The 22935-nt window shown below is 38.5% G+C and overlaps 1 protein-coding gene across 2 annotated transcripts in view; it reads right to left on the bottom strand.

Annotated features, from left to right (window-relative positions):
• AUTS2 (activator of transcription and developmental regulator AUTS2) overlaps positions 1–22935 on the bottom strand; it is a 1118970-nt gene that overhangs the window by 611008 nt on the left and 485027 nt on the right. For both annotated transcript variants that reach the window (XM_047089556.1, XM_047089557.1), the window contains exon 3: positions 7562–7663. In XM_047089556.1, the coding sequence (XP_046945512.1) occupies positions 7562–7663 (102 nt within the window). The remainder of the gene's footprint in view (positions 1–7561; positions 7664–22935) is intronic.

The following is a 22935-nucleotide window of genomic DNA, read 5'->3' as shown; positions in this document are numbered from 1 at the left end:
AAATATTGTTCTCCCTTCTCATAACTAAAAACCTGACCCAAAAACCATTCACAGAGAAACGAGCCATATCCACATACTCATTTCAATAAAGCATTAAAGAAGTCTACTTGCATAGGATGATGGGAAGAGTTTGCTACAGAAAGTGACATTGGGGCTGGCAGAAGGAAAAGAGAAAAAAAAAAAAAAAAAAAGATCCAAAAGAGAAAACAAAGGTAGGAAGATTTGAAAGTGCATACTATTTAAGAAAACAACAGTGGTTCAGAGGGGACTAAGCCTAAGGTACAAAGATGGGGAAGGAGAGGGAGGGCAGGAAGATGAAGGGGAAGCTTCAGACTTCCTTGAGGGGCTCTGCAGACAATCCTCAGGAGTGTAGACTTTGTCTAAAATATCTTAAACAAGGCAGTTTAGTTGTGAGCTCTGATTCTTAGAAAAACAGCTCTGGAGGCAGTGCAGAGCACAGTACAGAGGAAACAGAGACGGGGTAGATGACACCAGTAAGAGGCCACAGGAATTCTCTGTGCGCCAAAGAGTAGGGCATCTGACGTATCAGCGGTGTCAATGAGAATATAATCATACCCAAATACCTCTTCACAAATACAGTCAGTAGATAAACGAAAGTGACCAAGGAGACAGGATAAGGAGATGGAGGAAGGGACTGAGCTGGACTCTGAGGATACGAGCTCTGGGATCCAATACCAGGACAGGGAAGCAAGAGGGATGGACGGTTCAGGTTGGAGATAAACAGGTAAGGTGACATGGGTAATAAGGGTTTTGTTTGGGAGGAAGAGTCCTGTTTGTCGTGACGGGAATAAGCAGGTTTTGTCAAACGGACACTTACAAGGAATTCAAATTTAAGAGGGCAGTAAGGCTATTAAGGGAAGTTCTAAATCTGATACAAAAGGATGATTCCAGAATGAGTATTTTTGAGCATGGTGGATGTGCCAAGAACTGTGCTACGTGATTCAAATAGCACGGTGCCAAGTGATCTGTAAAGGAGACCTACAGGGTGCTTGGGTGGCTGAGTCAGTTAAACCTTCGACTCCTGATTTCGGCTCAGGTCATGATCTTGGAGTTTGTGAGTTTGAGCCCCGTATCAGGCTCTGCACTGATGGTGCAGAACCTGCTTAGGATTCTCTCTTGATGTCTCTCTCTGCCCTTCTTCTGCTCTTGCCCACACGAGCGCTCTCTCCCATCTCAAAATAAATAAATAAACAATACAAAAATTAAAAAGTAATACAGGAGACCTACAAGGCAGGTCAAAGTATGCCCATTTCACAGAAACAGAAACCTAGACTGGGAAAGATCAAGTTCTTTGCTCAAGGTCACACAGAAAATAAGTAACTAAACTGCTCTTAAAACTTGGTGTGTTAGTAATGAATGCCCAGGATCATTTCATAATTTGAGGATTTGATTTACTAAATTTATAAGTAAATTTAGCCCCTAAATTCTGACAACTTCCTCAGTGACAAAACTCTGTGTAAGTCAGAAGCAATACTGTCCCCCTTGAACAACTCATCATGAATATTTATATACTCAATTATTCCCCTTAACTTTTTCCTTAGTGACTAACCTCAACAAGTTACTGTGTCTCTTTGATGTGGACAATCTGAGAGTCCTCGTAGACAATTATTCCCTTCTGGAAATATAGTTTGGGAATACATAATTTAGAAAAGCCAAGCACATTTGGTTTTGAAGCTTTACCCATGAGTCAAATCCTCCAGCCACACTGCAATTCTTTATTCTTTCTCTTTTTTGCCTGTCCAATTCAAAATAACTAAGCTGGAATAATATAATATCTTCATTAGTTGCACTTGGGAGTGAGTCTCAATTGCCAAAGCTTCTAAAAATAACTGAAATGCAGGAAAGACAGGGGAATTTTTATCTCAGCTGAAAAACCAGGCGTGGGCATGATGGACTCACAGGGACCAGATACGTTCTTGCACCTTAAGCAGCAGCAGCAACAACAACAACAACAACAACAACAACAACAACAACAAAACCAGACAAAATGTATGAGAAGAGGGATTTTAGAAACTGGGCAGTAGGCATGGCAAGACAGCGATCTTCGAGACGAGGGAAGCAGATGAGATGACCCTAAAAACTGCCCCAGCTTAACGCCTGGAGAGAGTTTTGATGCCACAGTAGGGCAAGTGAGAGGTGGCCCAGGTAGAGCCCAGAAATACCCCAAGTTGAGAAGACAGAGCTGGAGGAAGCCAAGGCAGCTGGAATTTGCAAAGCGGAAGATGGTAGAGAAGAGACCTTCACAGGGACAGAAACGTGGAAGCTGCGAAAAGGTCCCCTCTGGTCTTTGCCTGAATACCTACCAGCACATCTGCTGGAGAAAAGCACCCCAAACGAGGGGAACAACCACTGGAGAGGAGCAGGCAAACAATCCCCAGGGCTCACATAGGGCAGAAAATGGTATTTCCACCAGCTGTCAGGGTTCGGAAAAAATCACGTAATGCATCAGGAATCAGGCAGAGTATTCAGTACTGGGGAAATAATTAGCCTTAGCCTAAAGGCTGCTCTGGTTCCACCCAGGAAAACATAAAAGCAAACCTCAGAAAAATCAAACTATTTCCAAGTGACATAACTGCATCCCAGAATAAAGCTCAAGAAAATTTACAGGAACCTATAATATCCAGCAACCAACAAAGAGAAACTCACAATGTCTGGCACCCAAAAAAAAAAAAAAAAAAAAAACAACAACAACAACAAAAAACTGTCAAGCATGCAAAGGAGACAGAAAATAACAATTCATAATGGGGAGAAAAACCAACCAACAGTGGCAGACATGGAAATGACACAGATTAGTAGACTAAGGGCCTTAGAACAGTTAATAACTACCTTCCACATGTTGAAGAAACTAATGAAAGCACAAGCACGGGAAGGAGAGCCATCGTAAACGAAAACAAGACTAAGCTGGTCTTTCAGTCCATCTCCTCATTGTCTGATAGTTACTGAAGTAATTAGTTACTAATTCCCTTTTAAGAAAGACTAGGGGTATCTTCCTTCTTGAAAATATTGTGTGGGTAGGTGCTGCCTTGGTTCCAATCAAGAATCACTTTGTGGCTTGACTTCCTTGGCAAAGGTTTTCATCTCTGCAAATTTTAGATGCCAATGGGCCTGAGGTAAGAATCTGCAACCTCAGAACTGCTCACGCAAAGCAAGTAAGTGGCTGGAGGTTTTGGAAGATCTCGTTAAAGGCCAACTACTTTCTTTCCTTTTCTTTTTCCCTGTCATTTATTCCTTTCATATTTTGATACTGTTGTTGCAAAAGGTAGGAATTTTAAAAATTAATAAGTCACATGAGCTCAAAGTATTGCACAGACTGGATCCACATAAGATTTTCAGGATTGTTACAGCCCTCATTTTTTTTTACATTATTTTATTGTGAAAAAAAATATATATATACATATATATATATACATATACATATGTATATATATATATGTATATATATATACACACAACATAAAGTTTGACATTTTAGCCATTTTTAAGTGTATAATTTGGGCATTAATTACATTCACATTGCTGTGAATGTATCCAAAAACTATTTCATCACCCTAAACAAAAACTTTGTAACCGTTCACCCATAGCTCCCAATCCCTCACTTTCCCCAACTCCAGTGACTGGTCCCTCCCTGTTAATGTCCTTTCTGCTTTCTGTCTCTAGGAATCTGCATATTCTAGGTTCCTTAAATAAGTGGAATCATACAATACTAGCTTCTTTCACTTAATATAATGCTTTCAAGGTTCTGGATCATGCATGAGAACTTAACTCCTTTTTTATGACTAAATAATATTCCATTGTCCATATATGGACACATATATGGCCACTTTTCATTTATCCATCCATCTACTGACAGACAGGTGGGTTGTTTCTACTTTTGGTTATTGTGAATAATGCTGCAATAAAAATAGGCACATAAATATCTCTCTGAGCAACTATTTTCAATTTGATTGGATGTATACCTAATAGTGGAACTGGTGGGACATATGGTAATTTTATATTTCATTATTTAAGAAATTGCCAAGCTGTTTTCCATGGTGGCTGTACCATTTTCCATTCACACCATCACATGTAAGGGTTCTAATTTCTCTATATCCCTGCCAACACTTATTCCCCCCCCAACCTTTTTTATTATAATTATCCTGGCAGATGTAAACGGATATCTCATTATGGCTTTGACTTGTATTTCCCTGATGACTGTGATGACAACAATCTTTCATGTGTTTACTGGCCATTTGTATATCTTTTCTGCAAATGTCTCTTCAAGTCCTTTTCCCATTTTATTTATTTGTTTGTTTGTTTTTGAGAGAGACAGAATGTGAGTGGGGGAGGGGCAGAAAGAGAGGGAGACACAGAATCCAAAGCAGGTCCCAGGCTCCGAGCCGTCAGCCCAGAGCCCAACACGGGGCTCGAATTCCCAAGCTGTGAGATCATGACTCGAGCTGAAGTCGGTCACTCAACCGACTAAGCCACCCAGGCGCCCCCCTTTCCCATTTTTAAATATTAAACACTTACCAGTTATATGATTTGCAAATATTTTCTCCCATCCTATAGGGATTTTTTTCACTTTCTTGATAATGCCCTTTGAGATGCACAAATGGTTTTGGTTTGGATGAAGTCCAATTTTCCTATTTTCTCTTTTGTTGCTCATGGTTTTGGGGCTATATCTAAGAACCCACTGCCAAATTCAAAATCATGAGATTGACCCACATTTGCTTCTAAGAGTTTCATGATTTCAGTTCTTATACATAGGCTACTGACTCATCTTGAGTTAATGTGTGTACACACTGTGATGCCGGGGTCCAGATTTATAATTTTATGCCTTTGCACCAGGAAATCTAGTTGTCCTGGCATCATCTGTTCAAGAGAAAATATCCTCCCACCTGAATGGTCTGAACACTCATATCAAAAATCAGTTGGATACAGATGTATAGGCTTGTTTTTGGAGTCTCAATTCGATTATTCCATTGGTTTATATGTCTATTCTGATGGCAGTATCATACCGTTTTGATTACTGTAGCTTCGCCGATAGTTTTAAAATTGGTTAAGTGTGAGTCTCCCAGCTTTGTTCTTCTTTTCCAAGATTGTGTTGACTACTAAGGTTTCATGCCATTCCACATTAAATCTGAGTATCTGCTTTCTCCTGTTTGCAAAAAAGGATGCTGGAATTTTCAGAGGAAGTGCTCAGAATCATACGTTGCTCTGGGCAGGATTGACATCTCAATGATATTAAGTCTTCCTAACCATAAATGCAGGATATCTCTTGCATATTTCTTTTTATCTAATGAAAAGTGAATTCAAGGCAACCAGTCAAAAGATCTCAATGACTGCACAATACTGTACTCCTGTCCCCTGACTTAACATGGTTTTCATTTCTCTACTCTGTGACGAAATTATGATTAACTGGAATAATCCTGGCAAAATTTCCAGGGTTAGTAAGATCTCATATTAAAATCAAAACAGGGGGCACCTTCACTGAGCATGGAGTCTGCTTCAGATATTCTCTCTCTGTCTCTGTGTCTCCCCACCTCCTTCCGCCCCTCCCTCCCCCTCTGCCCCTCTCCCCTACTTGCGTGCTCTCTCTCAAATTAAAAAAAAAAAAAGATTCTCTCTCTCTCTGCCCCTCTGCCTGCTTGCACATGCATGTGCTCTTTAAAATAAAATTTAAAAATTAAATCTCAGAGGAGCTATGTAAGTATTGAGTATTGTTAACAACTTAGTATTTCTTACTGTATTGAATACTTACTGTATTCAACTAAGTATTTCTTACTTAGTATTTCTTACTGTTACGGTTTTATTATTATAATTTATAGTTCCATCACAAAGTTAATGAAATATAAAAACACACAAAGAAATATTCTTATACACAGACATACTCACACAGCAAAAGACTGAGTTAGTATTAGTTGTATAATGGATATTAAACCTTATTAGAAAAATGGGATGCAATTAATTACAATTAAGACATTAAGAGTACCAAAGAAATAATTATACTTTGTTCATTCCACTTAATTCTTTCCAGAAGTCAATGTTCTCTATATCAATTCTCACTCTAAATCTCTCAAATTTTCCTGAGAGGTGGAGGAAGATGGCTGTGTCCTGAGAGGGTCTACCTTGGATGATGGAGAAATGGATGGGAGACGATTACAGGAATGACACAAAGTTGTGCAGTGCTCTCTAACCTTTTATGCTGAGGAACACCCCTTAGTTAAAGTTTTGAGCACACTCCTAAAATACATGTGTTTATAAATTATATACATGAACTACTCCCACCTCATTAAATTAAGTATTAGGAAAGTTTAATTTCCTTTGTTTTTAGACACAAAATAAATAAGTTCTAATATGTTTTTTCTTGCAACACACTGGATCATCTTGTACACCATGATGAAGACAACTGCTTTAGAGTATTAAAAAAAAGAGGGGCGTCTGGGTGGCTCAGTCGGTTAAGTGACCGACTTTGGCTTAGGTCATGGTCTTGCAGCTTGGGGGTTTGATCACGCATTGGGCTCTGGGGTCTGTGCTGACAGCATGAAGCCTGGAGACTGCTTTGGATTCTGTGTCTCCCTCTCTCTCTGCCCCTCCCTCGCTCACTCATGCTCTCTCTCTCTCTCTCTCTCAAGTATCAAAAACATTAAAAAAAACTGTTTAAAAATCATTTAAAAAAAGGAAGACAAAGGCCAAAAGGTTTCTGCTCCTTATTATATGTCCTAATTCTGCTTATTCTTCTTAAAACTCAGAGACTCTGAATTTCTGTCTCTTTCTTGAGAGTACTATCTCACTTAATCTGTGAATGTTCCTTTGTTGTTACTACTAATAAAAACTTCTCCCTGAATGGTCATTTTATAAGAAAGCTTCCAAGTGTTGCTTTCAGGGGTAAAGATGGGTCAAGAATCTTGTCATGTGACATGTTAGGATAGAAGAAAAGAGAGCCCAGAGGATCAGGTGCTCTCGGGAGGTGGCAAAGGGGAATCTGCCCTGTTGGCAGGTAGAAGGCTGCAGAGTGGGAGGAGGCAGGTCTAGGGGGGTGACAGAGTCCTCAGGAGGTACGGTGTGTTATCACAAGGATTTTTCCTTTGCAAATCAGTCAGGAAATAAAACTCCTTCTCTTGCCAAGTAGGTGGGTGGTTAGCCATCCTCTCTAACAGGAATCAAATGACAGACAGGGACGTTTACCAATGTCACGGGCAAAGATATTACAAAAAGCCCAAAGTTAAATGATGTCATCTTCCAGTGGTAGCACTGCTGGACTACTTTTTTCATTTGCAACATTGACACTGAAAATATTACCACTTCCCCTTGTAATCTCTTATTCTTAAGGCCACAAGTACTCCCGCCCACCTAACAAGTAGTAAAGCACATTTTAGGTCAAACTAGAAAACAGAAGGAAAGTATCTCGCCAGGCTCCAACACGATGCCAGACAGGGTGGACTGTACTGTGTGCATAGACAAAGTGACAGGAAGGGATGGTGGTGCTGGGAAACTGAGACTTGACCCAGGGGATGTGTGGTCTGGTGGTTTTGTTTGATTTTTCTTCTTCCCCACTTACATCACTGAGCCTTTCCCGGGAGCTGCTCCTGTGGAAGCCCTTGGATTCTCCGCTGGCGCTTTCACTGTCACTGTCCCTGCAGCTGTTCTGGCCTGGCTTCAGCTGAAGGCAAAAGAAAAGAGGAGAAAGAACAAAGTCAGTGGTCTCCTCACACAACTGTTCTTCAGGTCTTGTCAAAGTCAACAACTTAAGGTCCTGCATTTGAACATTCTTCTCAGCTTCTGAGTAGTGCCAGGCAAGTGAACACAGGAAGAAACACAGAGAGCAGGCTAAGCAAAACATATACCATAAAATGTCAATGTAAATCTGAGTGAATAAGCCTAAACACACACACGTGCGTGCGCGCGCACACACACACACACACACACACACACACACACACACACACCCTGAAAAAAAAAATCTAACAAAGGTCCATGAATCTTGGAAATTAATCTTCCCTCTGATTTTTCCTCTATTCCACTGGAGCATTTTTGTCAATAATATAAAGACCAAACACAATGAATTAAAGCCAGATTACACCAACTCTGGGGGCCCACCTTATTTCCCCTGTCCTCCTCTGAAGAAAGAATACAACAAAACAGAGCAAAAGACAATGTCTTCTTCTAGGAGAAAATGATGAGATGCTCTGTTATTGTTCAACCACCAAGAAGACAATGATCCTGATTTCTGAGACAACACTGTGGAGGTCCCCTGTCAGATATTTAAGGGTACCAAATTAAGACCTACAGCTTAAGGATATTAGCCAGCACTCATTCAACAAATATGTATTGAGTGTGGCATCTAGGCCTGGTAGTAAGAGCTGAAAATATGATGCTAAACCAAAAAAAAAAAAAAAAAGGTAAAAAGTCTCTAATCTTATGAAGCTTACATATTGGCAGTTTCTACACATTTACCCAGCTCTGATATTCCACTGAAATGAATAAACACACAGAACTTCAAACGATTAGTCTATATGGGACTATGAGTCCCCCACATATGGACCATTAGTCTATGATGCTATCATCAGCAACCACCTTTGGAGAGACCCCAAGCAATCTGATGCAGGTTATAACATACAGCCCTTTCACAATGTTCTTAATCTCGCAAGGGAAAGACGGCGAGACAAGCAAATATAATAACACAAGGAAACACATGCTAAATGTAACACCAAAAAGAAGGAAGAAAGGTAACCTCTGAAGCCTTGGATTTTCAAAGTGGATTGAGCTCATATGGCTGAGAGGAGAGGGGAAGATACTCTTGACAGGAGAAAGACAGAAAGCAAAGGCAGGGAAAGCAACATGCTAGGAAATGATCAGAAGGAGTCTTATCTGAAACAGAGATTTCCTTCCGGGAGGAAATTGGAAGAAACATTACAGAGGGGTGCATGGATCAGACATGGAAAGTCTCAAACAAAACATAAGCCCCATACTTCTGGGAAGGAGGGAATTTCAGAGAGAAGAACAGGTAATAGGTAGCACAATTTTTGCCTGCAGGTTTTCATGTGGCTCCGGGGCCAAGGGGGAATGTGAAGCAAGACAAATGGAGAATGAATCTAAATCCACATTCCTTGTCTAATGTGCTTCTTTAAAAACTGCAGTTCAAGTCCCACTCTGGGTCACACTAGCTAATAAGCTGTCCCCAAATCCCCACTATACAGAGCATTCGTTTTTTGCTTTCAGCCTTTCTACAAATCCACTTTTATCACTTTCTTCTAAAACTCCCTTTCTCCAGAAGTCTTCTCTAATGGAACCCAGAAAAATGATACTCATTTTACTTTGTATCCTCCTGGGCCCTTAAGTACTTAGTTTCCTTCTAAATTACTGCTAAACCTGCTAATTCTAAGTTAATTCAGATGCAAGCTATATGAGCCTTTTCTTATTACTATGGAATAAAAGTTCAGAATATTGTCATTCTCTTCAAATTTTCATTTTTACACTTATAATAAAGGGGAATTTAATCTAAAATGAACATCACTTTCTCTCAATTTCCTGAACATGTCATGTCCATTTCCATCCTGCACCTATGTATTCACACTAGATTTCCTCAACCAGTAAAGCTCACCCTACCCTGCTCTGTGCATTTCAGGTCAAGATTGTTTTTAATGCTCAGATATGATCCACTATGGTTTTTGAAGAGCTCCTTCTTTCTAGATATATTTTTTGATGTATGCCTTCAAAGTTTAGCCAGTATATCATTCTTCATTAAACGCCTCTGATAATTATATACTTTCAAGTATGAAAAGGCTTACTGTTATTACATACATCTGACTGGTGATAAAATCTGTATGTGGAATAGGCACTCTAATTTATAGGCAATGTCATAATTTTCATCTCCCTGGACCTCTGACTTAAGTAAAGGCAGGTAATGCTACTTCCAATGAGTGAATAAAGAAACAAATAGAGCAAATAATATGCTCAGAATTAAGCAAGGTATCTAGGACTCAGTCCATGTCTGTACAGCTTACCGCTCTCTTCATTTTACTTCTTAGAACCTATTTAGTATGTTAGCATTTCGTGTGGAAATAATGAAATCTGCAGGATATGAATATTCTCTACAGAGTATGTTTTTAATATATTTGTGGTACCTGACTTAATTCACACACAAAAAAGAAGTCTCATAAGGTGATGTTGATCACAAGGTGTTTATAAAAACTCAGCCCCTCAACCTAGATGAGATAAACATCCCGTAGGGAATTAACAGCATAAGAGCATGAAGACTTCTCCTGATATCCACCTGGCTTACCAAAATCTGGACATGGCATTTGGACCTCTTCCATATTTCTTCATAGAAGGAAAATGATGACTTTAACAGGCCCAACAAGAGACTTCAGTGGCTCTGATGTAAATTATCTGACTAAATGTTGATCTAGGCTAAGGGCAAAACCCAAGAAGGACTGAGATGAACCAGCTTCCTTGCCTTCCCTGTGCCCTTCCAGCAAAAGCACATCAGTGAATTCTCTTTGGAGAGCCTTACATAAAATCCGCCCCCACACTGCCCTTTTCTCCTCCAAAGCCAGGCTCAAGTTTAAAGGAAACTTAGGATTTTAAGCTGTCAGACAGCTCAATATTTCAAAGAAATGGATTGACTACAGTAAGTACTAAAGCTAAACCACAAGATTTCAGGCAAAGAAGTATTCACTCCTAATCCCATGAATACATTTAAAACTGGCATTTTCAGCCATATCCAATGGATCATTTGGGGTAGCACAGCTAACTTAGAAGTTGTAATCCTTCACCTGAAATTCCCAGCTATTACCTACAACCAAGAGACATTACAAAGGCCAGGTGCTGGCTTAAACATTTAAAGACCTAAGAAAAATCGATCCGCTTGCATTGATTTGTCCTAGCACCCATGGCGGCTGTTGTAAGAAAGCTATTGCTATAACAGATGCAATGAGATTTCTTACTACCATTTTTTAGATACGCTAAAATACCTTGTTTATTTAAAAATTAATGTGATTCGCTCATTTCCAGAATTGTCTTCTCATTAGAATATTATACAATTTTGGCATCAGAATTAGAACAAAACAGATGAAATAAAAAGGAAGCTAGTATCTGGCATGAGTGGTAGTGATCCTATGAATAAGATTAACAACTTTTATAATATATAAGAAGATGAGTTGTTTTCCATTCGACTTCATTGTCAACAATACAATCAAAAACTCTGAAGCTGTTATGTCGTTAGAGTTAACTGTTATTAATGGCTAATTAGGAAAATAACGATCCATGGTTTTATCGCTGCTAATGAACATGTAACGAAATCCCATCACGCTGGACTCAGTGAAGGTGGAGGAACTCTGTATACACCTGCCGAGATTTGTGACCCAGGCTCTGCCACTCTTCAGCTTGAGTATGGAGAGTTCAAGATGCTAGATGCTCTGTGGGTGTCATTAACTCTTCAAACAAAATTCGCAGAAGGATAAAGTATGTGGAGATGATACCAATGCCTGAAACTCAAGCGGAATGATGTGAATTATGCACTGCAATGCAGAAAAGCATCCAAAAGTAATCTCCTACCACCATTTTGGTCCCTCAAAGCAGCATAAATCCTGTGTCTGACTGCTGAGTTTTCCTGCAGGGATCTGAATGAACTTCACACAATGTTTTAAAAATGTGTCAATAAGCCAGACTTGTCTATTTTTCAATGAAATTTTGTAACATGCCTTCACTAACATCAAAATGGCAAGTATTTAATCTTGTAAAAACGTTTGTGTTTTTTTTCCAAAATGAAACTCTTCCCATTTGTTGAAATATTCCCCATAGATTGGGTTGAATTTGTACTATATTTTTTTATTTTTTATTTGAGTAGAGTTGACACACAATGTTTTATTAATTTCAGGTACAACCTAGTGATTCAACATCTCCATATGTTATTCTGCCCACAAGTGCAGGTGTCACCATACAATTCTATTATAATACCATTGACTATATTCCTTATGCTGTACCTTTTATTCCTAGAATGTATTCATTCTATAACTGGCAACCTGTAATACCCACTCCCCTTCACCCATTTTGCCCATTCACTCATCCCACTTCCCTCTGCCAAACATCACCTTGTTCTACGTATTTATAGGTACGACTCTGTTTTTGGTACCTTTATTCATTTGTTTTGTTACTTAGATTGCACTTCTGAGTGAAATAATATATTTGTCTTTCTTGGTCCGACTTATCTCATCTAGTATAATACCTTCTAGGTCCATCCATGTTGTTGTAAATGACAGGATCTCATTCTTTTACATGACTGTGTAATAGTCCATTTCGTGTGTGTGTGTGTGTGTGTGTGTGTGTGTGTGTGTGCGCGCGCACACACGCGCACGTGTGTCACATCTTTATCCATTCACCTATCTATCAATAAATATGTGGGTTGGGGCGCCTGGGTGGCACAGTCGGTTAAGCGTCTGACTTCAGCCAGGTCACGATCTCGCGGTCCGTGAGTTCGAGCCCCGTGTCGGGCTCTGGGCTGATGGCTCAGAGCCTGGAGCCTGTTTCCGATTCTGTGTCTCCCTCTCTCTCTGCCCCTCCCCCGTTCATGCTCTGTCTCTCTCTGTCCCAAAAATAAATAAACGTTGAAAAAAAAATTTTTTTTTAAAATAAAAAAAAAAAATAAATATGTGGGTTGCTTCCATATTTTGGGTCTTATAAATAATGCCATAATAAAGATGTGGGTGCATGTAACTTTTCAAATTAGTATTTCTTTTGGGTAAATACCCAATGGTATGATTGTTGGATCATAGGGTATTTCTATTTTTAATTTTTTAAGGAACTTCCATACTGTTTTTCAGAGTGGCTGTAGTGCATTTGTATTGTCTTATTCCTTGAGTTTTAAAAGGTACTTAAGATGAGAGAAAGAGAACTAAACTACTTAATGAAAAGCTGACACATCAAAATAAGCTAACAGGAAATACAAACAAAATTATAAATTTGAATAGAAAAAACATTTTAGGACATTAACAATATATTGTACTTTTAAACATACAATATAACAAGTTGTGCCTAAAAGGTAAATATAAATTCTGGAAACTAAGGCAGGGCAAGAAATTTGTGTAAAATTTCTCCGGGATCACAGAATCAGAAATTATCTTGTTATTGTCTTCAATAAGTAGAGAAAGTTTTAAGTAAGGATTTGATAATCTTACAGTTAACCACTGGTAAAACTTAGATATTAAAAATAATGTCTTCTAAATCAGTTTCAAATATAAAAGGATCAAAATTATAATCAATACTCTCAATTGGGAATATCTGGAAAATAAGGGAAATAGCAAGATAGCAAAAACATATAAGTATGTTGGTTATAATAATAACATATATGGATTAAGCCCCATTTTTTAAAACAGCAGGAACATCTACTATTTGTGAGGTTAAATAAATAAATGAATAAATGAAAAAATGAATATCCAATTATTTGTTAGTTAGAACTCCTAGGTTTAAAAAAAGAGGGGAAAAAAAAGACAAAGGATTAAATGGTTAGGTGAAGTCATATGTCAAAGACAGCCATTTTACAGTGATAAGAGATAACATCTTTACCCTTCATAGGTCTGTACTTTATACTGAAGGGTTGAGTTATAAGCTTTTTATGCCAACGTATAAAGTAAAGAAGTATGTTAAGTAATCGAGGAAATCAAGATGGGACTCTTTAGCATCCTATTAATCAGGAAGGCAGAAAACAGAGCAATAGAAAAAGACACAGATGCTAAAAGACTCAGTTTGAGCCAATATGTAATAAATTTGGTGATTACCAGAGACCACGTCTTTGAGCATACCCATAGGACATCAGCACCAACTGAAGACAGACTAGGCCACAAAGAATATCAGAATAAATTTCAAAATGTAGAAATCACATGAGCAGCCTCCTCTATGATAAAAATTAATAACAATTTAATGTAAGTGATGAATCATGGGAATCTACTCCCAAAGCCAAGAGCACACTGTATACACTGTATGTTAGCTAACTTGCCAATAAGTTATATTAAAAAAATAATAAATAAATAAAATTTCCTCTAAATAAATAAATAAATATTCCTATCACCTAGAGATTTTTAAAAATCTTTAAAACATATTTTTAAAAGTTGTCTCCATAATCACAGATGAGTCAAAGTCAGAATCATAAAGACACCATTTAAAAGTTTAGAAAATAAAATTATAAATAGATAAGATAAAAAAATTTACAGGGTGCTGTAAATTCTGTGCTAGAGGTTAACTCAGAGACTTTAATTTATTTTGTAAAGTGGACAGTAATAGTAAGTAGAGAGCCTAGTTATAGAGATCAAAAAGAAAGAAGACAAAAAAGCAACTACAGGGACAAATAAAGAAAAGAGATTCCAAAAGTGAAAAGTACATAATGAATTGGAAACTGAAATACTGTACACAATTACTAAACTAGAGTATAAATGGGAGTGAAACTCACAGAATTTAGAGGGACATACTGCTTACAAATCGAAGAAAAAAGTGATAAAGAACAAAATCAAATACAATCAAACATAATAATAGAATAATTATATAATATTATATAATCTAAAATATAAGAATACAAGTACTATAAAAATGTGAGAATAAACACATGTCTAAATTATAGTACTAAACATTCTATGTGGTACTGTCAAAATCATAACCAAATAGTTTAAACTTTTAAAAATCTTTTAATTAAAACAAATTTTAAGGTTTTTTTTACTTTTGAAAGGTGGGGGGGGGGGGGCAGACAGGGAGACACAGAATCCGAAGGAGGCTCCAGGCTCTAAGCTGTCAGCACAGAGCCCAATGTGGGGCTCGAACCCACGAACTATGAGATCATGACTTGAGCCGAACTCAGAGGCTTAACCAACTGAGTCACCCAGGTGCCCCAAACATTTAAAAAATTTTAGCAAAATTTGATTCAGAGCATTAAGAAAAATGTGCAAAGTGAATTTATGCCAAAATCCAATAATGAAACACAAAGGGAACTACAGAATGATTTTTTAATTAAAAAAGCTGCAAAAATTTGATGAAATACACAAATTAAATTTAATAATAAAATAAAGGTAGTTCACCGAGTTCTAACAGAATCTTTCATAAGAATGTAAGAGTCCACCAATCTGCAAATGGGCATAAGGGAAATTTTTGAGTTGATGGCAAAGTTCTAAAATTGGAGTACGGTGATGCTCATACAACTCTATAAATTTACTAAAACTCATTAAATTGTACACTTACAATAATTGGATTTCATGACATGTAACTTATATTTCAATAAGGTGGTTTATTTTAAAAAGTAAAAGGTGCTATCATTTTCACCTCTTACTCCAGAAACCATTCCCTGTTAAAGACTTTACTGATTAGGTCAGGCTCACAGAAGGTAACTCCCTTTCTTTAAGTCAACTATGCTATCTACAAATCTAACTGGAGTAAACAGGAGGCAAGTGTCCTGAGGGCCATCTTGGAATTCTGCCTACCACAGTGGGTTTACAAAGACAAGAAAAGGAGAAATTGCTTCTAAATCCATTTATCATAAAATCATTCCAATGGAATTAGTTAAGTTTCACCAATGCAAAATAAGATAGGGTTCTTGGATATGCCTGGACTTTGGAGGGCTATTTATCTAAATGTTACAGTGATGTTCCCAAATAAATATTTAAGGTATTGCACTGATGATAACTTGAAGGTTGCGTTATTAGCTGGAAAATGGAAACTACTGAAGTACTTCCACTTGTCAATCACATGTATTATTCAACACTTAAAAGAGTTCAGTGGACTTCACAGCAGTAAAAATAAACCCTGAAAGTTAATAAAGAGAGGAAAATGAGCCAAGATCAATCTAACTGCATAGTTTCGAACATAAACAAGAAGCAATTAAGACAATCAAGTGCAATCTGACCAACTTTGATATCCTTCCAATAGACACTCGACCCAGACAGCAGAACTTAATAATGTTCTACAGCTTATCAAGAGAATCATAACTCTCTATGATTTAGCCAAGAGGCTATTACGATACTATTTCTTTATAACTTAATAATGTGAAGGGAAGAGAATGGAAGTGTAAATAGCAAGGCTTGATATACAACTCACGTCGCTCTACCTACAACTTGGGTACTATTTCTAGGTTGAATTATGTTGACAAAAACATGATAACATACCTGACTTCATTTTCTACCGAAAAGGAAGTCTAAACTATAGGGAAATGGGGGAAGGAAGTACAAGAATGGAATTAAAGAGAAAAGCCTGAATGAACAGAAGATGTTTGGCATTCCTTGAGTATGACTGTGGACTAAAAGATAAATCTGTTTTCCAATTACCTCGGAAATTCACATGCAGTACACATGAGCAATGCAGTAACTTGATGGAGGAATGTCTGACTGCTTTGGCAAAGTTTCTAGACCTCTGATAATGAGATTTTGATTAATAAAAAGAAATTCTGAGACCATATTAATTGGTTGGTGAGGATGAATATACAAAAATAACAAATACACATAACTTTATATTTTTCTATAAGAAAACATGTTTTCAAACAACTTTCTAAATGGCCTGGCATTCTTTAAAATGACCATCACCTCAAACACAGAATGCTTTATGTGTTTTATTTTTCCCATTCTACCATGAAAAAATAGCCAACAGGGGTCTAAGGAAAGAAATATGTAAGTTGAGTCTGACACATCTTGTCATCCCAGAAAGACCATGGCAAAGAGACTTGCAATCCAAATTTGAGGTGCTTCCACTAATCACAGATGGGACTTTATTATCAATATCATAACTGAATTGATATTCACAGAGAATTGAAACCTATCAATTATGGTTATACAAATAAACAATTACATTAAAAGAAAACCAACAAATATGCCTTATTGGTTATCTTCGGAGCACCTTGTGATAATGAAAAAAAATAAATAAAGTAAGGAATCAAGCATCATTGGCTTCCATAACCTAAAAAGAGAGAAAACCAGATAATGTATGTCTCCTGATATAAGAACATATCCCCCACCCCACCCCCACCCCCACCTCCCAAAAAAAATCAAACCTGAATCTGATTTACCACAGATTATAATACAAACTTACAAGAAATGTAAGGGATAGGGGCAAGTGTTAAACTATGTAACAGGAGATACAAAATCAGCAAAATCCATCAATTGCCAGATTCCCTCAAAGAATAAATTGCAAAGTAAGCACAGAAAAGTAGGGATGGGATAACAGGTAAGGCACCTCAACACTCTGACAGAAACAGATCTTGTTTTCAACCTAATTTGAGGAAAGTGCTGAAAAATTATGAGACAAACTCAAAAATATGTCCACTGACCAGGTATTGATGATATTAAAAACTGTTTATATTTTGATATAGGTACAAGAAAAAGGGCAAGCTTTTTGTAGCTACATACTGAAATATTTATGATTGAAATGAGTTGCTATTTGGGGTTTACTCTTCAAAGTAATGCAGGCGATAGGGAGAATAGCACCTGTGGGGAGGTGGCTGGGGGGATAAGGGATACTGATGAAATAAGATGAGACATGTCTTAATTGCTGAGGTTGGACGATGAGCATACACATGTGGGTTTATTACACTATTATCTCTATTTTAGTATACATTTTAAGGTTGCTATAAAAATAAGTTTTAAAACCTTATCTCCAGAAAAGGCATTATTCTCCTCTAACCCATATACTTAGTGACTATTCATTTTCATTGCTAGATTATGAACATCTAGAATTTGTAAGGATATAAAATACTTTGGTTAAAAGCTACCGAAACTTTTAAGATATGAATTTTAAGAGCAAACCTCTACCCAAATTGCCACTGTTTTGGTACCAATACATTTCCAGTCCAATCAAATATTAAATTCTCATCAAGGCTGAGGGTCCCTCCCCTATCCCTGGGTATCTTAATGTTCAACCAGGCGCAGGCTGCCATAACAAAATTCCACAGACTGATGGCTTAATTAACAGACCTTTTCTCATGGTCTTGGAGGCTGGAAGTACAAGATCAAGGTCAGCATGGGCAGTTTCTGGCGAGAGCTCAACTCTCTTCCTGGCTTGCAGACAGCCACCTTCTCTCTGTGTCCTCACATGGCGGGGAGAGGGAGAGCTGGCTCTCCAGTAACCCTTCCTGTGCATTAATCAGGGTCCTACCCTTTATGACCTCACTTAACCTTAATTACTTCCTTACTCCAAATACACTGGGGGTTTAATATACAAATTGGGCGGAGGCATAATTCAGTCCATAGCACTTAGTAACCTGTATATCACTAAACTCATCGCCCATTAGTGACTATTCTGTCCTAAGCTACATTATTTCCATGCAAGCACTATAGTCAACTTTTTAAAAAAGCCACAGACATTTCCTAAGTGAGATGGGTTCCACAAATGCATGTTCTAGAATAACTGAGATCCCTTTTACAGACTGAACTGTGTCCATCCAAAATTCTTATGTTACAACCCTGATTTCAATTACTTCAGAATGTGACTATATTTGGAGAGACAAACTTTAAAAAGGGAATTAAGTTAGATAGAGACCATTAGGGTGGGCCCTAATCAAATCTGACAGGTGTCCTTTTAAGAAGAGGCCATTGAGACATCGAGACAACAGGGAGGCACGTGAAAAGAGAAAGGACCATGAGAACCACAGGGAGAAAGCGACCACCAGCAAGGCAAGGAGAGAAGCCTCAGAAAAACCGTTATCTGCCAACATATTGGTCTCGGACTTCTAGTCTCCAGAACTGTGAGAAAATAAATTTCTGTTTTTTTGAAGCTACCCACTCTGTGGTAATTTGTTATCGCAGCCTAGCAGACTAATATAATCCTTTTCTTATGGGTACAAACATCCTGGCAACTATTTTTTCCCACCTTAGAAGAAAAAAGAAATGAAACAAGACAAATAGAAGAACCCAGCTATCTTTTCATTTCTTTCATGCCCTTTACAAATAATTCTTGAAAACATTTTATTCAGTATCACCAATTCTTTTCCTCCAATTCTCTGGTTAACTCAGCCCAGTGAGGTTTTTGTCCTCACCTGTCATGAAATTGTTCCTGTCAAGCTCAACAACAGGCTATCAGAGGCATTTTCAGAGCTCAGGACCAAAGACCCAAACACTGAATAGTGAAAAGTTGTATATCACACTAATATAGCGTTAAAGAAAATATTTCTATCCTCTGACCTTGTCAAATGAATGTCCGTAATGACACTGAAGGCCGGGTTTTAATTTAAAATTCTGTCTTCTTGAATTTCTTGATGGAATGTGGCAGTGTGGGAGAGCCCATCCCTGGCCTGGTGTCTTTCGTTACTGTCTGTAGTTCTCAAGAAGCTTCACCTGCCCGTGTGCAATGTCCTAGCCCATACTCCAGGTTCCATCCACACTGCCCACTTTCCCCCAAGTCCACTAGCTGTGCCCTCCAGCTTGGGCTCAGGCATACACAGAGCTCTGGTGCTGTGCCCTCCCAGGAGGATGGACCCAGCAAGCAGACCCTCAAAGTCCGACTGAGGACATTTGGCCTGGAATTCTGGAATCCTAGCTAATCAGTAGTAATATGTGTAGAAGGCATGTGGTGGGCTCCAAGTGGACACATGTCCTTGGCCCTTTGAACTCTTCCACTATGGGAAGGGACATGACTTAAGGAAGCAATGTCAGAGTCCCCATTGGCTGGCTTTAACAGCAGTACAGTACCAGTCAACAACAAACTCTGAATGCTGAACCTAGTGATCACTGTCAGTGCCTGTCTTCCCGACCTATCTACCTACGGGTAACATCTGACACAACTGATCACTCCCGCATCCTTGAAGCACTTTGTTTTACTCCTGACTTTCCTCCCACCTCTCTGGCCACTCCTTACCAGTCTGGCTTCTCCTCTTGATCTCAACTCTTAATGTTTGGTTCTCCATGGCTCAGTTGTTAGACCTCTTCTTTTCTAGGCCTATACTCACTACCTTTAATGATCTTATTCAGTCTCAATGTTTTAAAAATGATCTATGTGCTGGTGATGCCTAACTTCTATTCTTAGCCTCAATCTCTTCCCCAAAACCCAGTCTTCTAAATCTAGGTACATACTTCAATTCCACTTACACACTGAAAAGGTATCTGAAACCTAAAGTGACTAAAGCCATACTCTCAATGTTTCCAATTGTTATTAATAACAATTTTACTTTTCTAATTGCTTAGGACAAAATCGTTACTCCTACAGCTACCACTCTAGTCAAAGCTACCTTTGTCTCTTGCCTAGATTACGACACCAACTTCCTATCTGATCTCCCTGCTTGTGACCTTGCCTGCTACTTCCGTCCATTTCTCCCAAGATCCAGAGTGCTCCTATTAAAAAAGTCAGTTCACATGCTATACTTCTCAAAATCTTCCAGAGTCTCTCCATCATCATCATAATAAACACCAAGGTCATCACAAAGGCCAACAAAGTAGTCCCTACTGCATCTGGTTCGCCCATTATTTCTCTGGCCTAGGTCCCTCTGTATCAGTGTAGCAAACTTCACTGACTGTTCCTCAAACAAGGCAGGCATGCTCCCGCCTCAGGGCCTTTGCACTTGCTGCAACAGCTATCTGAAATGTTCAGCCTCCAGAAGGCACAAAGTTCACTGAAGTCTTTATTTAAATGTCACTTTCTTAATGAGGGCTTCCCTGATCATCCCGATTACAGGATGCAACCCTGCCTCTACTTAATACCTTCCTAATGTAATACTTATTATTTCACCTGTTTTATTTGTGCTCCATCTCCTCCAAACTCCTACTACCTCAACCACATGGCAACCAGATACTAAGCTACATTATCAGAGGATTTTTATCTGTTTTGGTCACTGTTAATAGGTACACTCTAATACAATACCTGTCATTTATTAGATGCTCAATAAATATTTGTTTAATTAATAACTATGTATAATCTTTTCAGATCTATAACATGTTAGGTCAGCCTTCAAAATCTCCCACAGAATGGCTCTTGGAGCTATTAACAAAGAGTGTGACTAGGTCATAGAAAGCCAGTCTTCGAGGATTAGCCAAAAAGAAGAGCTCAAAAACAGAGTGAGAAGACGAAAAGTAGCCTGCACATTTAGCAAACTTGGGGGCTTTTGTGATATACAAAACCAGCCTTTAAAAAATCCTTATTCGGGGCACCTGGGTGGCTCAGTCGGTTAAGCGACTGACTTCAGCCCAGGTCATATCTTGCGGTTTGTGAGTTAGGGCCCTGCAATGGGCTCTGTGCTGACAGCTCAGAGCCTGGAGCCTGCTTCGGATTCTGTGTCTCCCTCTCTCTCTCTGCCCCTCCCCTGCTTGCACTCTGTCTCTCTCTCAAAAAAAAAAAAAGAATAAAAACATTAAAAAAAAAATCCTTATTCTCCAAAATGTGTTACTGAAGATTTTGTTCTTGAAAAAGTGATCATATGTAATTTAAGATATTTTAGACAGTCAGGTATAAGCTTATAAAATGAAAAGTAGCACATAATTATAGTTAGTTTAATAAATCTTCATCCTGGCATTTGAGACTCTTAAAAGTACTTGTTCAGCAAAAGGTCAAAAACCACTACCAAAAGAAGTTAATAGCTCTCTCAGTATTATACACCCTTGTTGATGAGATTGCCACTTTAAGTAATTTGGATAATATGAAGCATTTAAAAATCTTTTCTATTTTACCCTCTAACAGTGCCTGTTTTTTTTTTAATATGAAATTTATTGTCAAATTGGTTTCCAGACAACACCCAGTGTTCATCCAACAGGTGCCCTCCTCAGTGCCCATCACCCCCCCCTTCCCTCCTACCCCCCCATCAACCCTCAATTTAATTCTGTCTTTAAGAGTCTCTTATGGTTTGCCTACCTCCCTAACTTTTCCCCCCTCCCCTCCCCCATGGTCTTCTGTCCTAAAAAACTACTTATTCTTTTAAAATCAACCCAGCAAAGGTTTCTTGCAAAAACATCCCACAAAAAGGCAGAAATATTTAACATGTGTACTATCAAACACTGATTTATAAATAACAATATTTATAAAAGAAACCTAATTGTAACAGAACCAATTACATTCTCCTGAGTAAATTTTTAAATGAAAAGGTGCTTTCTAGAGAGATGGAATGTTTGTATGACCTCCAGTGCCAGCACACTCCACTTGGTAAAGAGATGTGCTCCTGGAAACAAGGACACCACCTGAATTAACTCTATAGATACAGAAGGTCACTGCAGCACTGTGCCAGCGAAGTCCCCACACCCTGCCCTGACCTACATCACTTAGTCCCATGGTTTGCTTGGCCTCTGAGAAGCCTGAGGTAGGGACCTAGGGTCACGACAAACCTTACTTCCCTATAGTAAGTAACTTTCACTTGGTTCCAGAAAATTTTAAGTTATGAAGTCTCTCCCATTTTTAATCTGGGCAAGACAGACATAGGGAATGGAATAATCCAATTGTGAATGAGGGGGTGGGTGAAGGAAGGAGAACAGAGAGACAGAACATACACTGAGAACCATGAATTTCCCAACTATCAGAAATTCTTGATCTAAACACATAAGATTTCTCCAAAATGTTAAAAAGATTCAAAGACCTAACAGTTTCTGACTCTTGGCATGACTTTAGCTCACTTGCATCAATTAATGAAGAAAAAACTTGACAGTTTTTCCTAACCAAATTGGGAGATGAGAAGATGAACACTAGGCTATTTGGAGACATACATTAGAATCCCATGCAAAGATGGACTAGTTCTCTCCACTGTAGATCTACAAATCTCACCGTGAAGTAGAGAAAAGATGATGCTAGCTGAGATTTTCACTTTGAGGATAAGAACTGAAGGCCTCCAGGGGGCCTGGGTGGCTCAGTTGGTTAAACTTCTCTTGATTTCGGCTCAAGTCACAGTCTCACAGTTTGTGGATTTGAGCCCCGCATGGGGCTCCGCACTGCCAGTTTCTGGGGTTCTCTATCTCCCTCTCTCTTTGCCCCTCCCCTTCTCTCTCTCTTTGCCCC

This window comes from Lynx rufus, unplaced genomic scaffold (genome assembly GCF_022079265.1).
Source record: "Lynx rufus isolate CCGP_SWC_20201006 ecotype Redwood Valley unplaced genomic scaffold, mLynRuf1.p SCAF_27, whole genome shotgun sequence".
Taxonomy (NCBI): Eukaryota; Metazoa; Chordata; class Mammalia; order Carnivora; family Felidae; genus Lynx; species Lynx rufus.
This window is presented reverse-complemented; position numbering and strand designations above follow the sequence as displayed.